At 47.9% G+C, this 21,862-nt stretch overlaps 1 protein-coding gene across 1 annotated transcript in view; it reads left to right on the top strand.

The window, feature by feature from the left end:
* The first annotated feature begins 6,009 nt into the window (after positions 1–6,009).
* LOC125441220 (corticotropin-releasing factor receptor 2) overlaps positions 6,010–21,862 on the top strand; it is a 207,686-nt gene continuing 191,833 nt past the window's right edge. The window contains exon 1 of the mRNA XM_048511647.1: positions 6,010–6,172. Coding sequence (XP_048367604.1) covers positions 6,095–6,172 — 78 coding nt within the window. The 5' untranslated portion in view covers positions 6,010–6,094. The remainder of the gene's footprint in view (positions 6,173–21,862) is intronic.

Genomic DNA, 21,862 nt, shown 5'->3' with positions numbered 1-21,862 from the left:
TCTCATTCTATCACATGTCTAGATCTGACGGATTAGGAGAAGAAGTGCTTTGACAGTGGGAGGGGGACTAATTCACACACTCAGGAGAGTGAGATGGGAGGCCACCTCTCAGATGGAGGAGTGGGGAATCAAACCTAGTTCTCCAGATTAGAGACTAGCTGCTGTTCCTCACTGCACCACGCTGGCTCGGATGACAGATCCAATTTTAGGATGCTTCCCCTCTCTATGAAACTGTCTGCCCCAAGACGGGAGTTTTGCAGCTTGGATCAGGACCTGTTTAAGATGCCAACATGTGTCTGAAACAGTGAATGGTCGGCCTGGATCACAGGTTGATGGCATTTCAGCTCCACTGTAAAGCAGAATTCTCTAGAAGTGCCTTTTCAAATGAACAGCTCTGTTGACACACGTGTCCCCTTCTAGTCTCTTTGTTATGTGTTTAGAGTTGAGTTTATTTGTTTCAGATCCCTTTGATACTGAATTTTTTTTAAAAAGGACATTGCAGCCTCTTTGGAGAAGACAAGAGTAAAAGGAAGAAAACCAAGCGCACAGGGGGGATAGAGCCCATCTCTCTTCTGTGCAAGTTTTCAACTTGCGGGGATTTTTTTTAGTGCAATGGAAACTCCAAGATGGAGTCCACCACCCAGAGGTGGGATCCAGCAGGTTCTCACAGGCTCTCAGCAGTAGCGTGCAGAACTTGAAGCAGTCTAGCAGGAGGTGCACCGGCGTGCGTGGCAGCCTGTGTCTGCATGCATTCGTTTCCCGCCCAAGGACCGGCGCAGCGGCTGCGTCCTTGCCACAGCCCCGCCCAGGAATGCCCCGCCCCGGAATGCCTGGCCACGTCCCATTGGCGCTACGCCACAGTTTTAATCCCACCACCAGGGGAACCTGTTACTAAAATTTTTGGATCCCACCACTGAGCCCACCTATTGCACAGGGTGTTTGTTGTGAGGTGAAAAGGGAATGGAGTTTGTAAGCCTCTTTGAGTCTCCTTACAGGAGAGAAAGGAGGGATATAAATCCAACTCTTCTTCTTCCGGGTCAGCCTGATCTCGTCAGATCCCAGTGTCTAAGTAGAGTTGCCCCTGGTTAACGCTTGGATGGGAGACCACCGAGGAAGTCCAAGGTCGCTACGCCGAGGAAGGGAATGGCAAAGCCCCCTCTGTTCATCTCTCACCTTAAAAAGCCTTTTCGAGCTGCCATAAGTTGTCTGTGACTGACAGCACTAGATGCACAAATAAACAAATATAGATATCTGCCTTTCCCACTGGGGCAAGAATCCATTTTGGGAGTAATTCTGAGTGGAAACATAACAGGAAAGGAACTGGAATAGCTGCCATTCCTCATGTCTACCCTTTCGTCTCGCAACTGCGTCCTCCGACGTCGCTTTTCATTTTAAAAGGAGACATAAGACCTTTACCTGCCTCCTGAGTATCATATAGTTGCGCACCAAGATTGAACTCCCTTTCACCATTTCCGCTCTGATATTGCCTTCCTGCAGCGCCTGAAATCCAAACAGAATACTGTTTCCATCCATTAAAAAACCCGAATCTCCAGCCACCCCCCCCCCCGAAAGGCAAAATGCATGTCTAATAATAGCGAGCTCAGAGTCGATGTCTTTTTTAAAAAGAAAACAAATGCGGGACTGAAATACTGACAAGATCCCTTTCAGCACCGGATTCTTCTCAGGGGTAGCTGCAGAGCGGTTGAAATATTCAAATAGCAGCTGGATAAACAGAGCAAGTTGGTGGTGGTGGTGGGGAAACAGTTGTTCCTACAAAAATACATCCTACTGCAGTTCTGTGGGGCATCTTAAAGAGATGACAGACGAGAGAATCCACTTCCTTAAAAGACTTCTGTGCCATTCAAATAGAGGGAGGGGGGGGGGGGAATCCTTATTCAGTTCTTAGCCAAAACTGGAAGATGGGGCCCTAGGCTTAATGGGCCCTCATGCATATATTCTTGTGTTTGCAGGTTTACAGCCAGCACCGCAAGAAGGCAGGGTGAAAGCCGAACCCTTGGATTGGGACTCTAGGTTGTCACCCCCCCCCCCCCACCCGCACCACAAATTGTTCCTGGCACCCACACACACCTTTCTTCCAGGTACCGGAGCATAGACTCATAGGATCATGGAAGATACCCCAAGGGCTATCCAGTCTGACCCCCTGCCACGCAGGAATATACAATCAAAGCACTCCTGACAGGTGGCCATCCAGCCTCTCTTTAAAAAACCCCAAAGAAGGTGAACAGCCTTGGCTACCAGGAAGTTCTTCCAAAAGTTTAGGTTCTCTCTTTCTCACAATACTAGACCAGGGGGCATACATTGAAAATGCTGGGGGGAAGAATTAGGACTAATAAAAGGAAACACTTCTTCACGCAACGTGTGATTGGTGTTTGGAATATGCTGCCACAGGAGGTGGTGATGGCCACTCACCTGGATAGCTTTAAAAGGGGCTTGGACAGATTTATGGAAGAGGAGAAGTCGATTTATGGCTACCAATCTTGATCCTCTTTGATCTGAGATTGCAAATGCCTTAACAGACCAGGTGCTCGGGAGCAACAGCTGCAGAAGGCCATTGCTTTCACATCCTGCATGTGAGCTCCCAAAGGCCCCTGGTGGGCCACTGCGAGTAGCAGGGAGCTGGACTAGATGGACTCTGGTCTGATCCAGCTGGCTTGTTCTTATGTCCTTATGTTCTTAGAATCCCTTTTCCTGCACCTTGAACCCATTACTTCATGTCCTAGTCTCTGAGGCAGCAGAAAACGAGCTTGCTCCCTCTTCAACATGACATCCCTTCAAATATCTGAACATGGCTATCATGTCACCTCTTAACCTTCTCTTCTCCAGACTAAACATCCCCAGCTCCTTAAGTCTCTCCTCGTAGGGCACGGAATCCAGACCTTTGACCATTTTGATTGCCCTCCTCTGGATTGTTCCAGTTTGTCAATTTCCTTCTTGAATTGTGGTGCCCAGAACTGTACACAATATTCCAGGTGAGGTCTAACCAATGCAGAATAGAGAGGTACTATTACGTCCCTCGATCTAGACCAGTGATGGCGAACCTTTTCGAGGCCGAGTGCCCAAATTGCAACCCAAAACTCACTTATTTATCGCAGAGTGCCAACACGGCAATTTAACCTGAATACTGAGGTTTTAGTTTAGAAAAAACGGTTGGCTCTGAGGCGTGCGTTACTCGGGAGCAAGCTTGGTGGTAGTCGATGGCTTTGCTTTGAAGCAACCGTGCAACTCTTCCAACGGGCGGATCACGACCCTAGGAGGGTTTACTCAGAAGCAAGCCCTATTGCCGAGCTTACTCCCAGGTAAAGGATCGTGCTTTAGTCCTTCGCATGAAAATCAGTGGGGTTTAACAGCGCTTAACAGGGTTACCTACACTGCTTCCCCAAAACTAGGTCTTAGGTTTAATGGTAATAATTGAGCCCAGCGGCCCTGGCCAGCCTAGATGCATGTGTGTGTGGGGGGAGGGGGGACTCTGTTTGTGCGTGCCCACAGAGAGGGCTCTGAGTGCCACCTCTGGCACCTGTGTCATAGGTTCGCCACCACTGATCTAGACACTACACTCCTATTGATGCATCCCAGAATTGCATTGGCTTTATTGGCCGCTGCATCAGAATCGTGCCATATCCCGCAGGGCCCTGCTCAGACAGCCGGGAGGTCCACCAGGCAGGGGCCAGGGCTGAAAGAGTCCTGGTTCTGTTGAGGCTAGCCGAATCTCTCTTGGGCCAGGGACCACCAGCTGATTACTTCCAGATGAGCATAATGCTCTCCAGGGATGGTTTTGGGAGAAGTGGCGCGGAAGTTAAGAGGTTAACGAACTGAAGTGCCCATGTGACCATGTGAAGGTTTTCAAATTGACGCACTAGATCAGTGGTGGCGAACCTATGGCACAGGTGCCAGAGGGGGCACTCAGAGCCCTCTCTGTGGGCACGTGCAAACAGAGTCCCCCGTCCCCCCCCCGACACATCTAGGCTGGCCTGGGCCGCTGGGCTCGATTATTAGCATTAAATGTAAGACCTAGGCTCATTCCACACATGCAGAATAATGCATTTTCAAACTGCTTTCAGTGCTCTTTGGAGCTGTGCGGAATAGCAAAATCCACTTGCAAACAGTTGTGAAAGTGGTTTGAAAACGCATTATTTTGCGTGTGCGGAAGGGGCCTTAGTTTTGGGGAAGCAGTGTAGGTAACTCTGTTAAGTGCTGTTAAACCCCACTGAGTTTCATGCGAAGTCCTAAAATGTGATCCTTTACCTGGGAGTAAGCTCAGCTGCTGGCAATGGGGCTTGCTTCTGAGTAAACCCTCCTAGGGTCGTGATTCACCCGTTGGAAGAGTTGCACGGGTGCTTCAAAGCAAAGCCACCGACTACCACCATGCGTACTCCTGAGTACCACATGCCTTGGAGCCAACTGTTTTTTCTAAACTAAAACCTCAGCATTCAGGTTAAATTGCCGTGTTGGCACTTTGTGATAAATGAGTGGGTTTTGGGTTGCAATTTGGGCACTCAGTCTCGAAAAGGTTCGCTATCACTGCACTAGATGAACATTGGCTTGTAAAAGGTATGGTTGCCCTTCTCAGGGTGGGGGCTCCTGGAACTCCAACCTCTAGGGATCTTGGAGAGCCGCCCCTTGGAGAAAAAGGTTGCTTGGGAGAGGAGGTTCTATGGCGTCGCCCCCTGCTGGTGGGGGTCCAAACTTCGGCTTCTCAAAGACTAGCCCAAGACTCCAGTCCCAGAATCTGGGAGCTCCGGGTTCAAATTCCAACTTGCCGTGGAAGCTTGCAGAGGTCTTCGGGTCAGTCACAGTCTTTCAGTCTAACCTACCTCGCAGGGTTGTCGTGGGGCGAAGAGAACAGCATAAGCTGCTTTGGGTCCCCATTGCGGGGAAAGAAGGGGTATGCACCCATGAGTTATATAAATAATAACTGCCTGCTCGTTGCTGCAGATTGGATTGAAACTCAAGGCACCATGGGGCCAGGAGGGGGAGGGTACCATTTTAATAACTCCCCCCACCCCCAATTCGGAAGTTGCGGTGAAGACGTCCAAAGATCTCAGATTATAAGAAAATAGACAGATTATCCGCTAACTTAAAGACTCTTCAAATGACTAAAGTTGAAAACATTTGGAATCCCGTGAAGACAGAAAGAAGGCACAATAAACAATTATTTTGTAACGCAAATATATTTACTATTCTGTATTATTATTATTATCATTCCACATTTAATGCAGATTAGCACAATGAATGCACTAAGGTTGGATGTCCACTTTTTCAATGCCGCGGTTTTGCCTTTACTTTTCTTTGCTTGAAATGTATTGTTTCATTTTAGAATTGAATAAAAAATTATATTTTTGTCCTTTTCTTGTACTTTTACTGGGTTTTATTTTTTTAATTTTATAAGTCACCCTGAGTCCTTTGGGAGACTGGCGGGGTTAAAATGTAATAAATAAATACATCACTTTAAAAAAAATTAAGAAGAAGAAGAAGAAGAAGAAGAAGAAGAGTTTGGATTTATATCCCCCCTTTCTCTCCTGTAGGAGACTCAAAGGGTCTTACAATCTCCTTGCCCTTCCCCCCTCACAACAAACACCCTGTGAGGTAGGTGGGGCTGAGAGAGCTCCTTGAAGCTGTGACTAGCCCAAGGTCACCCAGCTGGCGTGTGTGGGAGTGCACAAGCTAACCTGGTTCCCCAGATAAGCCTCCATAGCTCAAGTGGCAGAGAGGGGAATCAAACCGGGTTCCTCCAGATCAGAATGCACCTGCTCTTAGCCACTAGGCCACTGCTGCTCCATACGAAGAGGGGCCGCGCTGCAGGACGCTCCCCCCCCCCCAATCTCCCAGCCAGAACTCTGCACGTGCCCAGAGGCTGCCTGCCCGCCTGACCCAAAGCCGCGCCCCCTGGCCCAGGCTGGCCAGTCCAGGGCAGGGGCAGGGGCAGGGCTGGGCGAGCGGCGGGGCGGCGGCGGCAGCGGAGGAGCGGGAGGCGCGCCTGCCGCAGAAAGCGATGCGGTGCCGGCAGGAGCCGCGCGGCTGCCGCTGAAGGCGGAAGGACCGGGCCGGCCCGCGAGCCCCGCAGCCGGACGGCCCGATGAGGAGGCAGCCGGGGCGCGGCCGGACAGCCCTCCCCGCCGCCCCGCCGCTCCTCCTGCTGCTGCTGCTGCTGCAGGTAAGACGAGCCAGGGGCCCCCTGGGGCTGGGGGGGGGGGGCAGCTTCATGGGAGACCCCCCCTCTATAGTGCGGATTCCCATTTTTTTTTGGGGGGGGGGAGGCAAACATAGAGGTGGAAAGGGGGGCGTCCTGCTGTTGCAAGAGCTCCCCTGTCCACCCCCGCACAACGCCCCCCCGCCCCCGCTTCCGCGTTTAATCCCTTTAAAAATGGTGCCCGGCTGGTCTCGGAATGACTTTCTGAGCATCAAAGCCCCCCTCCTCGCCCCTGCAGGAGCAGTCTTCGCGTGCTCAGGGGCACTCTCTTAAAACCCCTTTAACATGGGTGCATGGAAGACCAATCGTAAGAGTAGTCGTGGTAAGTAGCCGGATGGATTCAAACTGGTCTCCTTTAGCGTAAAAGCGCCCTCCCTGCTGCGGCAGCGAGTTGCGTTTTGTACATGCTCAGGGGCTCTTACAACCCACTTTGTACATGCTCAGGTGCTCTTACAATCCGTTTTGTACATGCTCAGGGGCTCTTGCAACCCGTTTAAAATTGGTGCATGGAAAACTAATAATAATAATAATAATAATAATAATAATAATAATAATAATAATAATAATAATAATAATAATAATAATAATAAGCAGCACTTCTAGGAACTGCACACATTCTACGCAAATACCTCTAATATCCTAGGTCCTTGGGAAGGACTCGATGTTCAGAGATGAATTCCAGACACTTGTGCTGTGTTGTTATGTGTCTAATAATAATAATAATAATAATAATAATAATAATAATAATAATAATAATAATAATAATAATAATAATAATAAAAATAGCTGTATGATTTCAAAGTGATCTCCTTAGAGTGAAAACCCCCTCCCCTTGCCGGAGCAAGTTTTGTACATTCTCATGGATACTCTCTTTTAAAACCTCTTTAATATTGGTGCATATAAAACCAATAAATAACAACACCAACAACAATAATAAATAGGATTTGAACTCGCCTCCTTAGCATAAAAGCCCCCTCCACTCTGCAGAACCGAATTCCACTTTGTATGTTCTCAGGGGTAGTTTCTTTTAAAAATCCCTTCAAAGATGGTAGTTAGAGAGCCAGCTGGCTTGAACTGGCCTCTTTAAGAATAAAAGCCCCCTGCCATCTGCAGGAACAAATTCTACTCTTCCCGTGCTCAGGGGCACTGTCTTTTAAAATCCCTTCAAAACTGGTGTAAGAGAACCAGTTGGATTCGAACTGGTCTCCTTAGCTAAAGCCCTCCCTCCCCCCCCCCCGACCTCTGCAGGAACCGATCCCACTTTGCACATGTTCAGGGAACGCTCTTTTTGACATGGACCTGCAGAGCAAGGGCGGGGCCTGGTCAGGCGCTCAGACTCAAATCTGATCCCCTCACCCCCAAATTTATTCCCCCCCCTTCCCCACAATTATTTTCCAGCCGCCCTAAAGAATTCTGGGTATTAAAAAAATTGGGCTGAAAAAAATCCAAATTACTTTGTGTTTAAGACTCTTCAGAAACTTCTGGACGCATTTCCAAGGATGCCTTTGCTTTGGGGGTGGGGAGGGGGTGTCAGCTGAATCTGGATTTCTCAGACCCCAAGCACGGCAGAGGGATGACAGCGACCCTTTAGTGGGGTCTCGGGCAAAACCTTCCCCATGGCCTGTTCATATAATCTCAGAAATAAATTTGCAGATTATTGTTTTGGGATTGCAATTTTGACATAGGAAGAATCTGAGCACGGGAGCACATTAGCAGTTTATATAGGGCTCAGAGAAAGATGCTTATTATTCGGTTTACTGGGGAATGGGGGTGTCTATGGAATGCAGCCCTCTCTAGAACCACTAGGGATGCCAGCCTCCAGGGGTTCCCCCAGAATCACAGTTTATCTCCAGATTACAGAGATCGGTTCCCCAAGCTGCTTTGGAGGGTAGACTCTGTGGCCAGGAGGGATCTGGTGACCCTGGGAACAATGGTGCCTCTGAGCATGTTCAAGCTGCATTTCTGCTAGTAGCTAAGGGCAGGGCAGTTTACAGGAGCATCTTAAAGAGGGGTCAGAGTTCAGCCCTAAAGACCCCCTGGCTAGCACTGCATTTAAAAATTCCACCTTCAATCGCAGTGTCTCCAACTTAAAGGATCTCTTGGGGTAGACCCAGTGGTGGGATCCAAAAATTATAATAACAGGTTCCGATGGTGGTGGGATTCAAACAGTGGCGGCGCCGCACACACGCAGCTCCAGTCCCTATTGGGCAGGGAGGTTGCTTTAGTAACCCCTTCTTGGCACTCAGAAAAAAATTAGTAACCACTTCTAGAGAAGTGGTGAGAACTGGTTGGATCCCACCTCTGGGAAGACCTTTCTAAAAACTGAACAATCCAGGGTGGAGTGACTCCTGTTTAAATCCAGGTCTGTCTCGATATCCAGAGTTGATAAATCAACTGCCTGGCTTCGTAGAAAGCAGTTTCCAGTGTTCAAAAAAGGGTATGAGCCCCAAATGTGGCTATTAAACAACAGATTATGCACGTTATTATTCTGTCAAGTTATAACCCCAGAAATAGACACCTTAATAATAATGCCCCCATAAACAGATGGCGTAATTCACTGAGAGCCTGTTTGTTTGGATAAAAATGTTATTCATTTTTGTTTGTTTCTGTGGTTCCCGCCACTTCAGTTCTCCACGTGGCTTTGTGGTCGAGGTGTGGCATGAGGCATGGTTTTGAAAACACGGACTTCCGTCAGTGCTTGTAGAAGCTTGAGGTAGCCTTTCCGGAAGGGGGAAAAACCCAGAAATTATAGAACTGTCCAGTATCCCAAATGAAGCGTGATCTGATATAGCGTGCTGGTTTTATGTTTAGTAAACAGACTTTCCCAAACGTTAATGTTATGCCCCAATAGCGATAAACCCTTGAGCTGAAAGAGCTGATGGACACGGAAAATTAATCCGAGTGTGGTTTAGGTTGCATTGTGCGGTAATAATCGTTCTTGGGGTATGACTGTATGACCATATAGTTCCTTTATGCTTTTTAAACCTAAGGGGTGCGGGAAACCACTGAAAGCACCAAAAAGTGTTGCTGCGTTAATTGCAGTGGTGGGATCCAAAAATTTTAGTAACAAGTTCCCATGGTGGTGGGATTCAAACTGTGGCGTAGCGCCAATGGGGCTGGGCGGGGCATGACAGGGGCGTGGCCGGGCATGATGGGGGTGGGGCATTCCTGGCCGTGGCAAGGACGCAGCCGCTGCACCCCGGATCCTTGAAGCGAATGCCGCGCAGAGCGAAGCCAGGCTGCCATGCCACGCCCGGATTGCACCTCCTGCTAGACTGCTTCAAGTTCTGCGCGCAACTGCTGAGAGGAGGGGCGTAACTGAGGCAAAAATCACGTGGCAAAATCACCCATTAGTAACCCCCTCTCGGCACACACAAATAATTAGTAACCTGCTCTCGGGAACCTGTGAGAACCTGCTGGATCCCACCTCTGGTTAATTGTATAATTTGCATGGTATGACGTGGGTGTGATCGACCTCTTGTCTCTTTCAGCAGAATTGAACTGACCTCCAGGGGAGTTATTGGGGTCTCGCACATTTACCGTCTTTCTTATCTGTAGCGTGCTTCAAATACTTAATGGTTCCACATCTGATGTGTTGATACAGTGTCACACATCTTGGGAAAAGAAGCACCTTAGGAGAATTGGAACGGGGCATTGAACTGTTTTGTTACGAGGGCCGGATACAGAGGTGGGATCCAGCAGGTTCTCACAGGTTCCCGAGAATAGGTTACTAATTATTTGTGTGTGCCGAGAGGGGGTTACTAACTGGTGATTTTGCCACGTGATTTTTGCCTTAGTTACGCCCCTCCTCTCAGCAGTAGCGTGCAGAACTTGAAGCAGTCCAGCAGGAGGTGCACCGGCGGGCGTGGCAGCCTGCGCCTGCGTGCATTCGTTTCCGGCCCAAGGACCGGCGCAGTGGCTGCATCCTTGCCACAGCTCCGCCCAGCAGTGCCCCGCCCCAGAATACCCGGCCACGCCCCCATCACGACCCATTGGCGCTACGCCACTGTTTGAATCCCACCACCATGGGAACCTGTTACTAAAATTTTTGGATCCGACCACTGGCCGGATATGACATAAATGTGACTTGGTTGTGCTGCGTCATGGGGAAAGGGGCTCTCTGGCACAGAATGGCGCTGGGGGGAGGTGGTTGGCACCAACCTTGCCAGCCCAGATCAGCGCTGGAGGGAATGGCTACCTCTGCTGACCAGCCCGCAGCGGGCACGCCAAGCCAGATCAAGAGCGCAGGGGGGAGAGGGGATTGTCTGGTGTGGCAAGCCTGCTGTGGCCAGATCGGGAGTGGGGGGTTGCCTCAGGTGGCTTGCGGGAGTAACAATTCATCACGAAGAGCCGGATCCAGCCCCCAGGCTGCATCTTTGACACCCGTGAATTAAAAAGTTAGTTTTGATTGTGATTTGATTTGTACAGCCCATTCGACAAATTCTTCACTGGATTTTAAAAAAACATGTTTGGATTAGTACACATATTTGTGGCTTTATTTCCTGGCCTACCCCCAGGTTATAAATTAATAAAACAGTCATATACTCTCTTTCACAATTCCTGGGGATGGCAGCCTGAGAAATATTAGTTCTAATCCTAACACTGGCTGGAAGTCTTCTGGTCCTCTCCCAGCTCTCCTGTAATGACTTTGGCATCCGTTCATTGTTTGACAATAAAATACTGGCTTTTTTCCCACTGGATGTCTTCTAGAGCCAGCGTGGTGTAGTGGTTAAGAGCAGGTGGATTCTAATCTGGAGATCCAGGTTTGATTCCCCACTCCTCCACCTGAGTGGCAGAGACTAATCTGGTGAACCAGTTGTGCTTCTGCACTCCTACATTCCTGCTGGGTGACCTGGGGCCAGTCACAGTTCTCTCAGAACTCTCTCAGCCCCTCCTACCTTACAAGGTGTCTCTTGTGGGAGGAGGAAGGGAAAGGAGCTTGTAAGCCAACTGGAGCCTCCTGACAGGAGAGAAAGGTGTGGTATAAATCCAAAATCATCATCATCATCATCATCATCATCATCATCATCATCTTCTTCTTCTTCTTCTACTACTACTACTACTACTACTACTACTACTACTACTACTACTACTAAACCCCATGGATTTCAGTGTGAGAATTGATGTTCTGTGCAAATAGGCCGGGAATTTAAATCGGATTTTCCGATTTGAAAGCTCCAGGATGGTTTTTAAATCCATACTGTACAATTATAATTTGTAGGGTAATTTGTTTTATGGAATCTATACCTTGTGTAACATAAAGGTGTTGGAGGATTTTGTGCTGGTGTGTTGTTGCATTGCATGTTGGGTTTTGGAATCCAAAGACACATAACTTGTTTAGTACTCTTGCATACGTGATTTGCCCATGAGAATGAAAATGTTTGATGACGAAGGGAAAACGTGTCAAAATTCTAAACAGTTCAACTTTTTAAAACTTTTGCTTCAATTGTGGGTGCAGAGCAAAGACAACGGATACAAGAATACAGGGATTTGGGTGCAAGAAATTAAATACTACACGTTGCCGGAATCAGCAACGTTTGTTCAAGTAAGCATAGCTGGTAAGCGGATTTGTTGAAAATGAAAGCGGATAGTGGTATTGGATCCAACTTCTGGAGTTTTGTTATCTAGAAAAATGGAATTCAATCCTTGCCCATGGAATGCCTTGTGGAGATGGGAGAGAACAGCGGATGACCACAGAAAGGGGAGGAGTCAGTGGGCCGCTCCCAGGCTAAGACAAAGAGGGGGACATCCCCTTCAAGGAGGTAGCACATATACACACTTAGGGGCTTTCCGCACTGACAGAGTTGTACTGGTTTCTACTTAGGTTCGCCTCAGTGAATCTGCACTGCAACCGAGCTCAACATTGTTTTGTCTCAGTTCCCCCCCGCCCCAGAACTGCAACATCCTTGTCGCAGTTATGAACTACACTTTTCTGCCAGAACAAGGTCGATACCGCTTCGAAGCTTTGAAGTTTCGAAGTGCAGATGCATCGAAACGACACCTCATCCGTTCAACCAATCAGGAGCCGCTTTGTGGCATGCGCAGAACAGGAGAGTCGTGGCGGACAGAAAGCGCATGTAACTGTAAACTGTAAAAAGTGTAAAAAAAACAAAGAACGCTCTTGTTTCCCATGGTAACACAAGCGCCAATCACGATCGAGGAGCGAGACAGGCACCAAGATGATCCCGCCCACTTAAGTCGGTTCCAGGGGGCCAAGTAAGTTGCTGTGCAGACAGCCTGGAATCGCCCTCCACTGAAGGGAACCGAGTCGACCTTAGCTCCCTTCTGTAGTGCGGAAAGCCCCTTAGAGTGGTGTAGTGCCCCCCAGTGTCCAGGCATGCTGAATACCTTGCTCCAACAATTATCACTGCGTGGTGTGGCGAACTGATTGTACTGGCCAACCAGGCAGTCTTTTATGCGGGGAATATCTACATTCACTGGAACAGTTCTCTTGCATTTACTTGCAACTGTAGCTTCTTGTCTCCGAGATGTCAAACTTTCCTGTCTGTGCGGGTTTTTGGGGATGAACGGGGTCACAGTCGAGCAGAGGCGTATCTAGAGAAAATGTAGCCCTGTGAAAAATCTGAGTCCCCCACCTCATATGGGCGGCTGGCCTCCCCCACCATGACCAAACAACTTTTTTTGCACCAGGTCTTTAGGGAAGGAGGAAGGGCATGGGGGCGATTTTCCGCCCCCCCCGCGACTAAATGGCCGCAGCCTAGGGACATTTGGCCCCATATGTTCCCCTGGGCGATATGCCCATGCAGTTTTCAAGCGTCTCTCTGCCGTAACTAGGGCTGTGGGTAGCAGGCAAAAAATACTTAAGAGCAGCCGTTCCCAGAGGAAGAATGCAGTGTTAGGCATGCACACAACATCAACATGATTTATTATTGGATTTTTAGACCACTCTCCCCTTTTACGACAGATTCAGAGCGGTTTACAACACATCGTCAAATCAAGTCAACCTTTATTATGGTCACGGACCAGCATAAAGTAAAGGATAAAAGATATTGCAGGGTAAAACGTATTAAGATATGAATCTAAAAGGAATTTGAAACAGCAAGTTGGGGGACACAAAAGATAGAGGAATATAAAGGAAACAGAACAAAAGCATAAATACTGAAGAAGAACAAAGACTAAAACTAAAAAAGGGGGATCGACATAACAAACAACAAAATTGGTAGCTTGAAAGCTGTAGCTAAATCAAATAAATTGAGCCTACTTTGTGCATGGATCACCCTGCAGCGTCCTTCTAGTGCTGCTACACAGAACACACAACAATTTCAATAACATTTTATTCAATAAAATTTAGTATTTTATATATTATTTTATGTAAATTATATACGATGTTTTAAATTGTTTTATCGTTGATGGATACCGCCCTGAGCCTTTGGGGAGGGCGGCATATAAGTAAGTCAGTCAGTCAGTCAGTCAGTCAGTCAGTCAGTCAGTCAGTCAGTCAGTCAATCAATCAATCAATCAATCAATCAATCAATCAATCAATCAATCAATCAAAGCAACAGTAATGCAATAAACAATCTAACAGTAAAACATGGCATTCTTAAATGTATCCCAGCAAAGGGCAAGTCTAGAATTATAATAACAATACTTGTGTGACCCTATTAAATATAAGGGATGGGGGTGGGGAAGGCCAGCTCAGATGAATAAAGACTGTTGGTCCTCAACCAAAGGCCTGGTGGATCAACTTGTCTCTTACTGGCCCTGCAGAACTGAGCTGGGTCCTGCAGACGAAACAGGAAAGAGCTGTCTAAGAACTGATGAGCTTTATTTTGGATGCCTGCCAAGACAGCTCATAAATACCGAGTCTGTTGTAGGTCGAGCTGATGGAAAGTGTTCTGCTACTGCCCAAACAGCGGCAACCCCAGGGGTGGTCTTAGATATGGGGCTTCCAGTGTAGCTGCTCAGGGCTGTTTGGGCCCCAACCACCCATGGCCCTGCCCCTCCCCTGATGGAGGTGAAAAGAAGAAGAAAAAGATCTGGTCGTGGTTGTTCACTTGCACTGGGGCAGAGCAGTGGCTGGATGGCTCCGTGGTTGCTACCCCCACGTCTCTGGATCTCGAGCAGTGCTGGGTACCCCAGACCATTGAATTCCACCTTGCATGGAGTAAGTGTGAGGGTGCCACTTTCTTGAGCCTGGGGTGGCTCATGCAGGGGAGAGGGTTATGGGCCCAGAAGGTTGGCAGTGATTCTGGGCCCCATCCTGGCCTTTTGCTCAGGGCCCCAACATCACTTAGTCCACCCCTGAGCACCCTACCCCCCACATCAATTCCTATCAGCCAGATTTCAAAATTCTGACTCCATTTCCTGTTCTCTGGCTACATTTAAAAAGTGCACTGTTTTGGTCAATTGGACACAAGGCATATATGCTGAACGATGGGTGCGAATGTCTGTCGCCGCAAGATTTCGTGTATGGAGATATTTCTTCAAGCCCTGCTTTCACTTTCTAGTCTCAACAGCAAGCGAGACCACTTGTAGCATGAATTTAAGCTTCGCCCCCAGAGCAGGGACATTTTCCAGTTGACACATGTTTGCCCTGGACTTCTTCCCTCTCCCCGCAGCCAGCCTGTCTAGCTCCACCCTTCCCACTCTTTGCACTGTTATCCATTCTTGCCCCATTCCATGTTCTTGCTCCTTCCTGCTTCTCCAATGCTTCCGCTGTCTCTCAGAGGTCACAGTGTGTAACGCTGCCTCTCAGCGAACCCTCAGAATTCTTCTCTTTCTACCTGTCTCCTGTTTTCTTTTCCCTGTTATGTTAAAATGGTTGGTGGGTCTGATTTAGTTAGATCATATCTTCAATATTTCTGACTGAGTGCTGTGCTCTTGGAGAGCAGTCCTAAATTAAGGTGACCAGATGGTCACCTTTGTGATCTGGGACGGGGGGGGGGGGTGGCCGCGCGCGCAGCCGCAGGAGCGCACTGCTTTCTGGGGCTTGCCATTTCCCGCCCTGTGACAGGCAAGCCCCAGAAACGGCAAGCCCCAGAAACCCGTGCTCCTGCGGCCGCACGCGGGGGAGGCTGCCCCAGAAGGCAGTGTGGCAGCCTCCCAAAAATCGGGACAATTTGAAGAACCCGTGGGATGCGGGACAAATTGTTTAAAGGCGGGACTGTCCCGCCAAAAGCGGGACGTCTGGTCAGCGTATCCTAAATAGGTCTACACTGAATCCTACTCAAGTGTAATAAGTGGGGCATCATCCCAGGAAGGAAGGTCTTGTTAGGATTGTGCTGTTAACTGTGCCGTGCATAAGCTGTTTTTCCCAACCAAAGTCCCCAAACAACATTTGCAGACTGAATGGCTTATTCTGCAAATCCTATTAAATGTTTGCTGAATTTTCGCCTCGCCTCACCGTGAGTGGCCTTCTTAAGGATGGTTCTCCCCCCTCCCCCCAGATTGTGATAAGCTTCTCCGGACTGCCCGTGCCTTTGGCTGACTGTGAAAAAAAATCAGATTGCATGCCTCCTGCATAAAAAAAAGAAAGAAACTGACCCATTTTAGTGGTGTGAACTCATTTGGGAGTTTACAGTGTGAAACCATTGGTGCTCAGCAAAGTGCTCAGATCTTGAAACTTCCGAAACCTGCTGCGATTTCACTTTTTGAGCCCCAGCGTGACACGAACGCTCAAGTAATCTTTGGAGATGTGCACTCATCCTGCTGAGATCATCTTTCATATTCCTTTAATCTCCTACCTGTCTTGTGCCTCTTTTCTGTTCCTTGTTTTCCTCGGTGGTTTTGTCCATCGCCAGGAAGTATGTAATATTGTCCGGGCATTGGGGTCAGCGGATAACTCTAGCCTTTAATATTTGCCCGTCGATTTGAGGGCTACGTGTGGTCTGGCAGAAACGGTGTGTGTGTTAAAATCAGATTTGCTTCTGACTGTGTAAAGCATGGGCAGGGGCAGTGGTGGGATTCAGCCGGTTCGCACCACTTTGGCAGAACTGATTGTTAAAATGGTGCTTGTAAACAACCAGTTGTTAAATGATTTGAATCCCACCACTGGGGGGGGGGGCAAGTTAAACTACAGTGTGGGTCAGCAAGGGAGGGGGTGGCTGAGATCTTCCTATTGCCGCAACATGGCTGCCGTAGGAAATGGAGTCAGCTACAGGTGTCAGATGCTGCCAAAACAACATTTTTAAAACTCTGCAGAGTCATTAAATTTCATAAACCTTGCCGGGCAGAAGCTCCACCGGGCACTACCTGCTTCTTAAAAACATCTCGTGGGTGCCTGGAGGGTGCTGCCCCCTGGCCTTGTGCCTCATCTAAATCTAATCTCCAACAATCTCCAGTGCGGTGACCATTTTCAGTTTTACGCGTTCCTCATTCCAATTAGATATTTTCTGCCCATAGAAAATAACACGAGCATCTCATTCAATAATGGTTTGCAAAGTCCCCGCTGGGGTTTTGCGGCGTGTTAACGGTGCCAGAGAAAGCATTAGGCTAAACTGAATGCAGAAAATCTAACTTTGTGTTCTGTTTGGCGAGGAAACCTGGGCTGGGGGGGGGAGGGGGACGGGACAAGTTTGGGAATCTCCCTCTTTTCCCCATCTTCATGGGAAGATTTTAATTGATCCAGGCATATGGGTGTCTCAATCAGGTGCTGGAGGTGAAAAACTCGCCACCCTCCAGATGTTATGGACTACAGCTCCCATCATCCCCTGCCAGCATCCTGGCAGGAGATGATGGAAACTGTAGTCCATAACATCTGGAGGGCCGCGAGTTTGACACTTGTGGGCTATTGTATATGACTGACATGCAGAGAAGGCCTCTTGTCTAAATGTTCTGGTTGTGATCGTTAAAACCAAGTCTTGGACTGAATTTTGATGAACTTTTACTCCAGGTGTGAAGGAATTGGCACAATAAGTGCCTGTTAATGGGGTCTGCAAGCAAACACTTTTGGGTGTTTGAGAAAGTATTAATTTTGTAGCTGTGGGGTTAGCACTTTGCACACATTAAATGGGTGACTTTGGAAGAGAACAGACTCGATAATTTTGCCCTGTAGCTTGTTGGCAGGTGAATTAAATTTATAAGTACCTCAGCTCAAAGCCGGAAAGCACAATTTCGGTTCGTTCTGGGTTGGTACTTGCTGATTATTTAATTCTCATTAAACGTCTGACATGGATCAGATGTAAAACTGGCCCAAATTCCATGTTTGGAACAGAGTTACACCACAGGATAATGTGGGCTTTATGAAAGCCTGCTAAGAATTCTGGGGCCCTTTCCGCACATGCAGAATAATACACTTTCAATCCACTTTCACAATTGTTTGCAAGTGGATTTTGCTTTTTTGCACGGTAAAATCCAGCTGCAAAGTGCTGTGGAAGTGGATAGAAAGTGATTATTCTGGATGTGCGGAAGGGGTCCAGGCATTGTAGTTTGGTCAGTGTACTTAGAATGCTTCATTAGAGATCTGTCATTCTCTTCACGGAACTCCTTTTCTGGGTCTTAAGTCTACGAAATGTCTAGAATGCATGCCTGACTTTGCTTGACATCCCCTTTCCACTGGATAACAAACTCCAGGAGAACATGATCAGTCACTCCCATCTAAGGAACCTACCACTTCCACCCCATAAACCAGGTGATCATTGTTGCTTAGGAGCAGATGTAAACTAGCCTCTTCCACCTTCTGAATCATGAAATCATCTGCAAGGCAAGTAAGGAATTTGTTGGACCTTGTAGTCTTGGCAGAGTTTGACTCCTAACACAAATCAGGATACTTGAAATCTCCCATTACTACTACTTCTTTCCTTTTAGAAAGTTTGGTCATCTGTTCCAGGAAGGCACCATCATCTATCTTCAGTCTGGCTTGGAGGTCTGAAATAGACCCTCACAAATGAGATCACTGTTGTTTCTCTCCCCCTCTCCCCCTCCCCCTCTCTCCCCCTCTCCCCCTCTCAATCCTTCCAGGATTTAAGTCATGGACCTGCTCACAGGTATAATCACCCCTGACGTATAATCAGTGGTGGGATCCAAAAAATTTAGTAACAGGTTCCCATGGTGGTGGGATTCAAACTGTGGAGTAGTGCCAATAGGGCTGGGCGGGGCATGATGGGGGTGGGGGTGGGCATTCTGGGGGCAGGGCATTCCTGGGCGGGGCTGTGGCAAGGATGCAGCCACTGTGGTGGTCCTTGGGTGGGAAACGAATGCACGCAGGCGCAGGCTGCCACGCACGCCGGTGCACCTCCTGCTAGACTGCTTCAAGTTCTGCGCGCTACTGCTGAGAGGAGGGGCGTAACTAAGGCCAAAATCACGTGGCAAAATCACCCATTAGTAACCCCCACTCGGCACACACAAATAATTAGTAACCTACTCTCGGGAACCTGTGAGAACCTGCTGGATCCCACCTCTGCGTATAATGCTGTTCCTCCTCCTTTCCTAGTTGGTCTATTTCTCTGAAATGGGTTACACCCCTCAACGGTTACCTTCCAATCATCTGGGCTTCCCCTATCCACAAACCTTATATGGAGTTCAGGGGAGGGGCAGGGGAGAGTGTCTATTGGATGTTGGGCTCATCTTGGCCAGGTCAGGCTTTGAACTGCAGAGTCAAACTCTGCAGTTTAAAGCTCAAACCAACTGAGCCCAGCATCGAAAATGGCCCCTGCCCCTGAACTCCACGTGGGGTTAAAAGTGGGCGAACAATAATGTTCATCCCGGGTTCTGTTTTCAACTGCTGACAAGATCTTTGCTGCCTTGGCTCATATCCAGAGGTGGGATCCAGCAGGTTCTCACAGGTTCCCGAGAGTAGGTGACTAATTATTTGCGTGTGCCGAGAGGGGGTTACTAAATGGTGATTAGCCACGTGATTTTTGCCTTAGTTACACTCCTCCTCTCAGCAGTAGCGCGCAGAACTTGAAGCAGTCTAGGTGCACCTCCTGCTAGACTGCTTCAAGTTCTGCGCGCCGGTGCACCTCCTGCTCGACTGCTTCAAGTTCTGCGTGCTACTGCTGAGAGGAGGAGTGTAACTAAGGCAAACGTCACGTGGCAAAATCACCAATTAGTCACCCCCTCTCGGCACACGCAAATAATTAGTCACCTACTCTCGGGAACCTGTGAGAACCTGCTGGATCCCACCTCTGGATCCAAGGGACACCAGCTTAAGAGGGAGGGGGGCAATACCTGTTTTGTGCTTGCATGCATGGAATCACCGACGCTTGTTGTGAGCAAGGTGCATTTTTGTTGGAATGATTGTGCATATGGAAGAACAGCTAGATTTGAGTCCGGTAGCTGTTTCGATACTAACAAGATTTCCAAGGTTTTGGAGAGTCCAAACTCCCTCTGCCAGATGCTCTTATCCTCTGCAAATCTGCTTGGTCCCTAAGGTGCTGCCAGACTCAAATATGGCTGTTCTGCGGCAAACTTCATGGCTACTCAGGTGTTGTGGGGTTTGATTCTATGTCTGGCCATGCTTTCTAAGCAAAAAATAAAAGCTAATTAAACCTCTCCTGGCTGAGTTCCTAAAAGCCTTCTTGGACGGTGTTAGAAGGATCGTGGTCGATGAACAATCAAGGGGAAGATTAAAATCATTTGTTTTGTTCCTTTTTCCAAATTTAGGAACAGAGAGTCTTTTGGGAAGCGGGAATGGTTTTCTTGCTGATCACCACAGCACTGTGGAAGAGCATATGTTTTCATGCAGACTCAAGCCCTGTCCATACATTGCAGTGAACACTTAGACCAGCTACACGTAGTGTAGCAGCTAGGAGTGATGGACAGCGCGGTGTAGTAGTTAAGAGCAGAGGACTCTAATCGGGAGAACCGGGTTTGATTCCCCACTCCTCCACCTGAACGGCGGACTCTTATCTGGTGAGCTGGATTTGTTTCCCAGCTCCTCCACGTGAAGCTTGCTGGGTGACCTTGGACGAATCCCAGTTCTCTCAGAACTCTCTCAGCCCCACCTGCCTCACAAGGTGTCTGTTGTGGGGAGGGGAAGGGAAGGAGTTTGTCAGCCGCTTTGGGACTCCTTGTGGTAGAGAAAAGTGGGTATAAATCCAACTTTTTTTTCTTCTGTACGCGCATCAGTTTGCAATAGTTAATACACATTCGCTTTGTGAATGTACGAGGGATCGGTACCTAGATCGGTGTGTGGTTTCAGTCACATGTTCAGCTATGGAGGTATTATTATTATTATTATTATTATTATTATTATTATTATTATTATACACATTACAACACAGCACAAGTGTCTGGAATTTATCGAGTCCTTCCCAAGGATCTAGGATATTAGGGGTATTTGCGTAGAATATGTGCAGTTCCGAGAAGTGCTGCTTTCCTTACGTGGACTGACAAGCTCGTCCAAGTTTAGGCTTCCAGATGTTTTTTCGAGATTTCTGGGGATTCCTCTCCTAGGAGCAATCAATTTCACGAAAGTGGGATGACTGTTGTTCTTTTTTTTTTGCCACAATCAATTAACTTCACCTCCTGTGGTGGTCCTTGCATTTTGTGATCTTTTTCCAGCTTCTTTTGTCCTCTAATTCTGCTGTCAACTGGCACAGCAACATCTTATGATCCAAACGCGGTTTTTTTCTCTCTACCACTGTTATGTCTGGGGTGTTGTGTGCCAGGTGTCTGTCTGTCTGTATTCTAAAGTCCCAGAGTATTTTGCTTCTTCATTTTCTGTGGTCTTATTACTATTACTATTACTATTACTATTACTATTACTATTACTATTACTATTACTATTACTATTACTATTACTATTACTATTACTATTACTATTACTATTACTATTACTATTACTATTACTATTAATTCGATTTGATAAACCGCCCTACCCCCGAAAGGTACATATTGAATGTAGCATGAGTATTAGTACGCATACAAAGAAGAATCAAGTGTGCCCTGTCCAAAGATTGTACATGCATTTAGTGTAACTGATGGAAAGGGCTTCATACAGTTAAAATAATCTCAGCAGATATTGACATAGGAAACATCCCTTCATCCACATTGGGTCTTTCCACCTTGGGATGAAACCCAAAACATGTCTTTTTTCATGACCCCTCATACAATTTGATGGAAACATTACTATTAAAACTGACACGTCTGTTTTACTACAAAATAAGCTGCCCAACACGGCCTAGAACAGTGGTGTGGCTTAATCCCACGGCATCGGAGTGCCAGAGGTGGCACTTCAGAGCTCCCTCTGTGGGCACTTCGCGCGACAGAGTTCCTGGCATAATGCGGGAGGGGGGTTGGAAAATCTACCTCCCCACCACACATTACCTAGTTGCTGGCCTTGGCATGACCCTTTACCCTGGGAGTAAGCGTTTCCTGCTGCTGACAATGGGGGCTGTGCTTAGCCGGAAGTATTAAACCCTTCCTAGGATCGCGATTCGCCCCATTGGAAGCGCCAATACCAGCCAGTTACTTGGGTCGTGCTTTTAATATCAGCCTCAAGTTCTTAGCCGTCCGGTTATCTCTTGCCACTTTAAAAAACCCTCGGTATTCGAGTTTTCTAAATTGCCGCGGTTGGCATTTCTATGGCTATAATGGCGGGAGTTTTGGGCCGGTAATTTCGGGGCATTTGTTCTCAAAGGTGTTCTGCTGTCACGGGCTCAGAAGGTGTAGGAATGGTATTAAAATGTTGTGAAAGACAGCCAGAAAGTTAAAACAGCAAAAATGGAAGGAGTTAAAATGGGAGTGTGAAAC

This window comes from Sphaerodactylus townsendi, linkage group LG11, assembly GCF_021028975.2.
Source record: "Sphaerodactylus townsendi isolate TG3544 linkage group LG11, MPM_Stown_v2.3, whole genome shotgun sequence".
Lineage (NCBI taxonomy): Eukaryota > Metazoa > Chordata > Lepidosauria > Squamata > Sphaerodactylidae > Sphaerodactylus > Sphaerodactylus townsendi.
The sequence above is the reverse complement of the archived record's forward strand: the minus strand, read 5'-3'. Positions and strand labels throughout refer to the sequence as shown.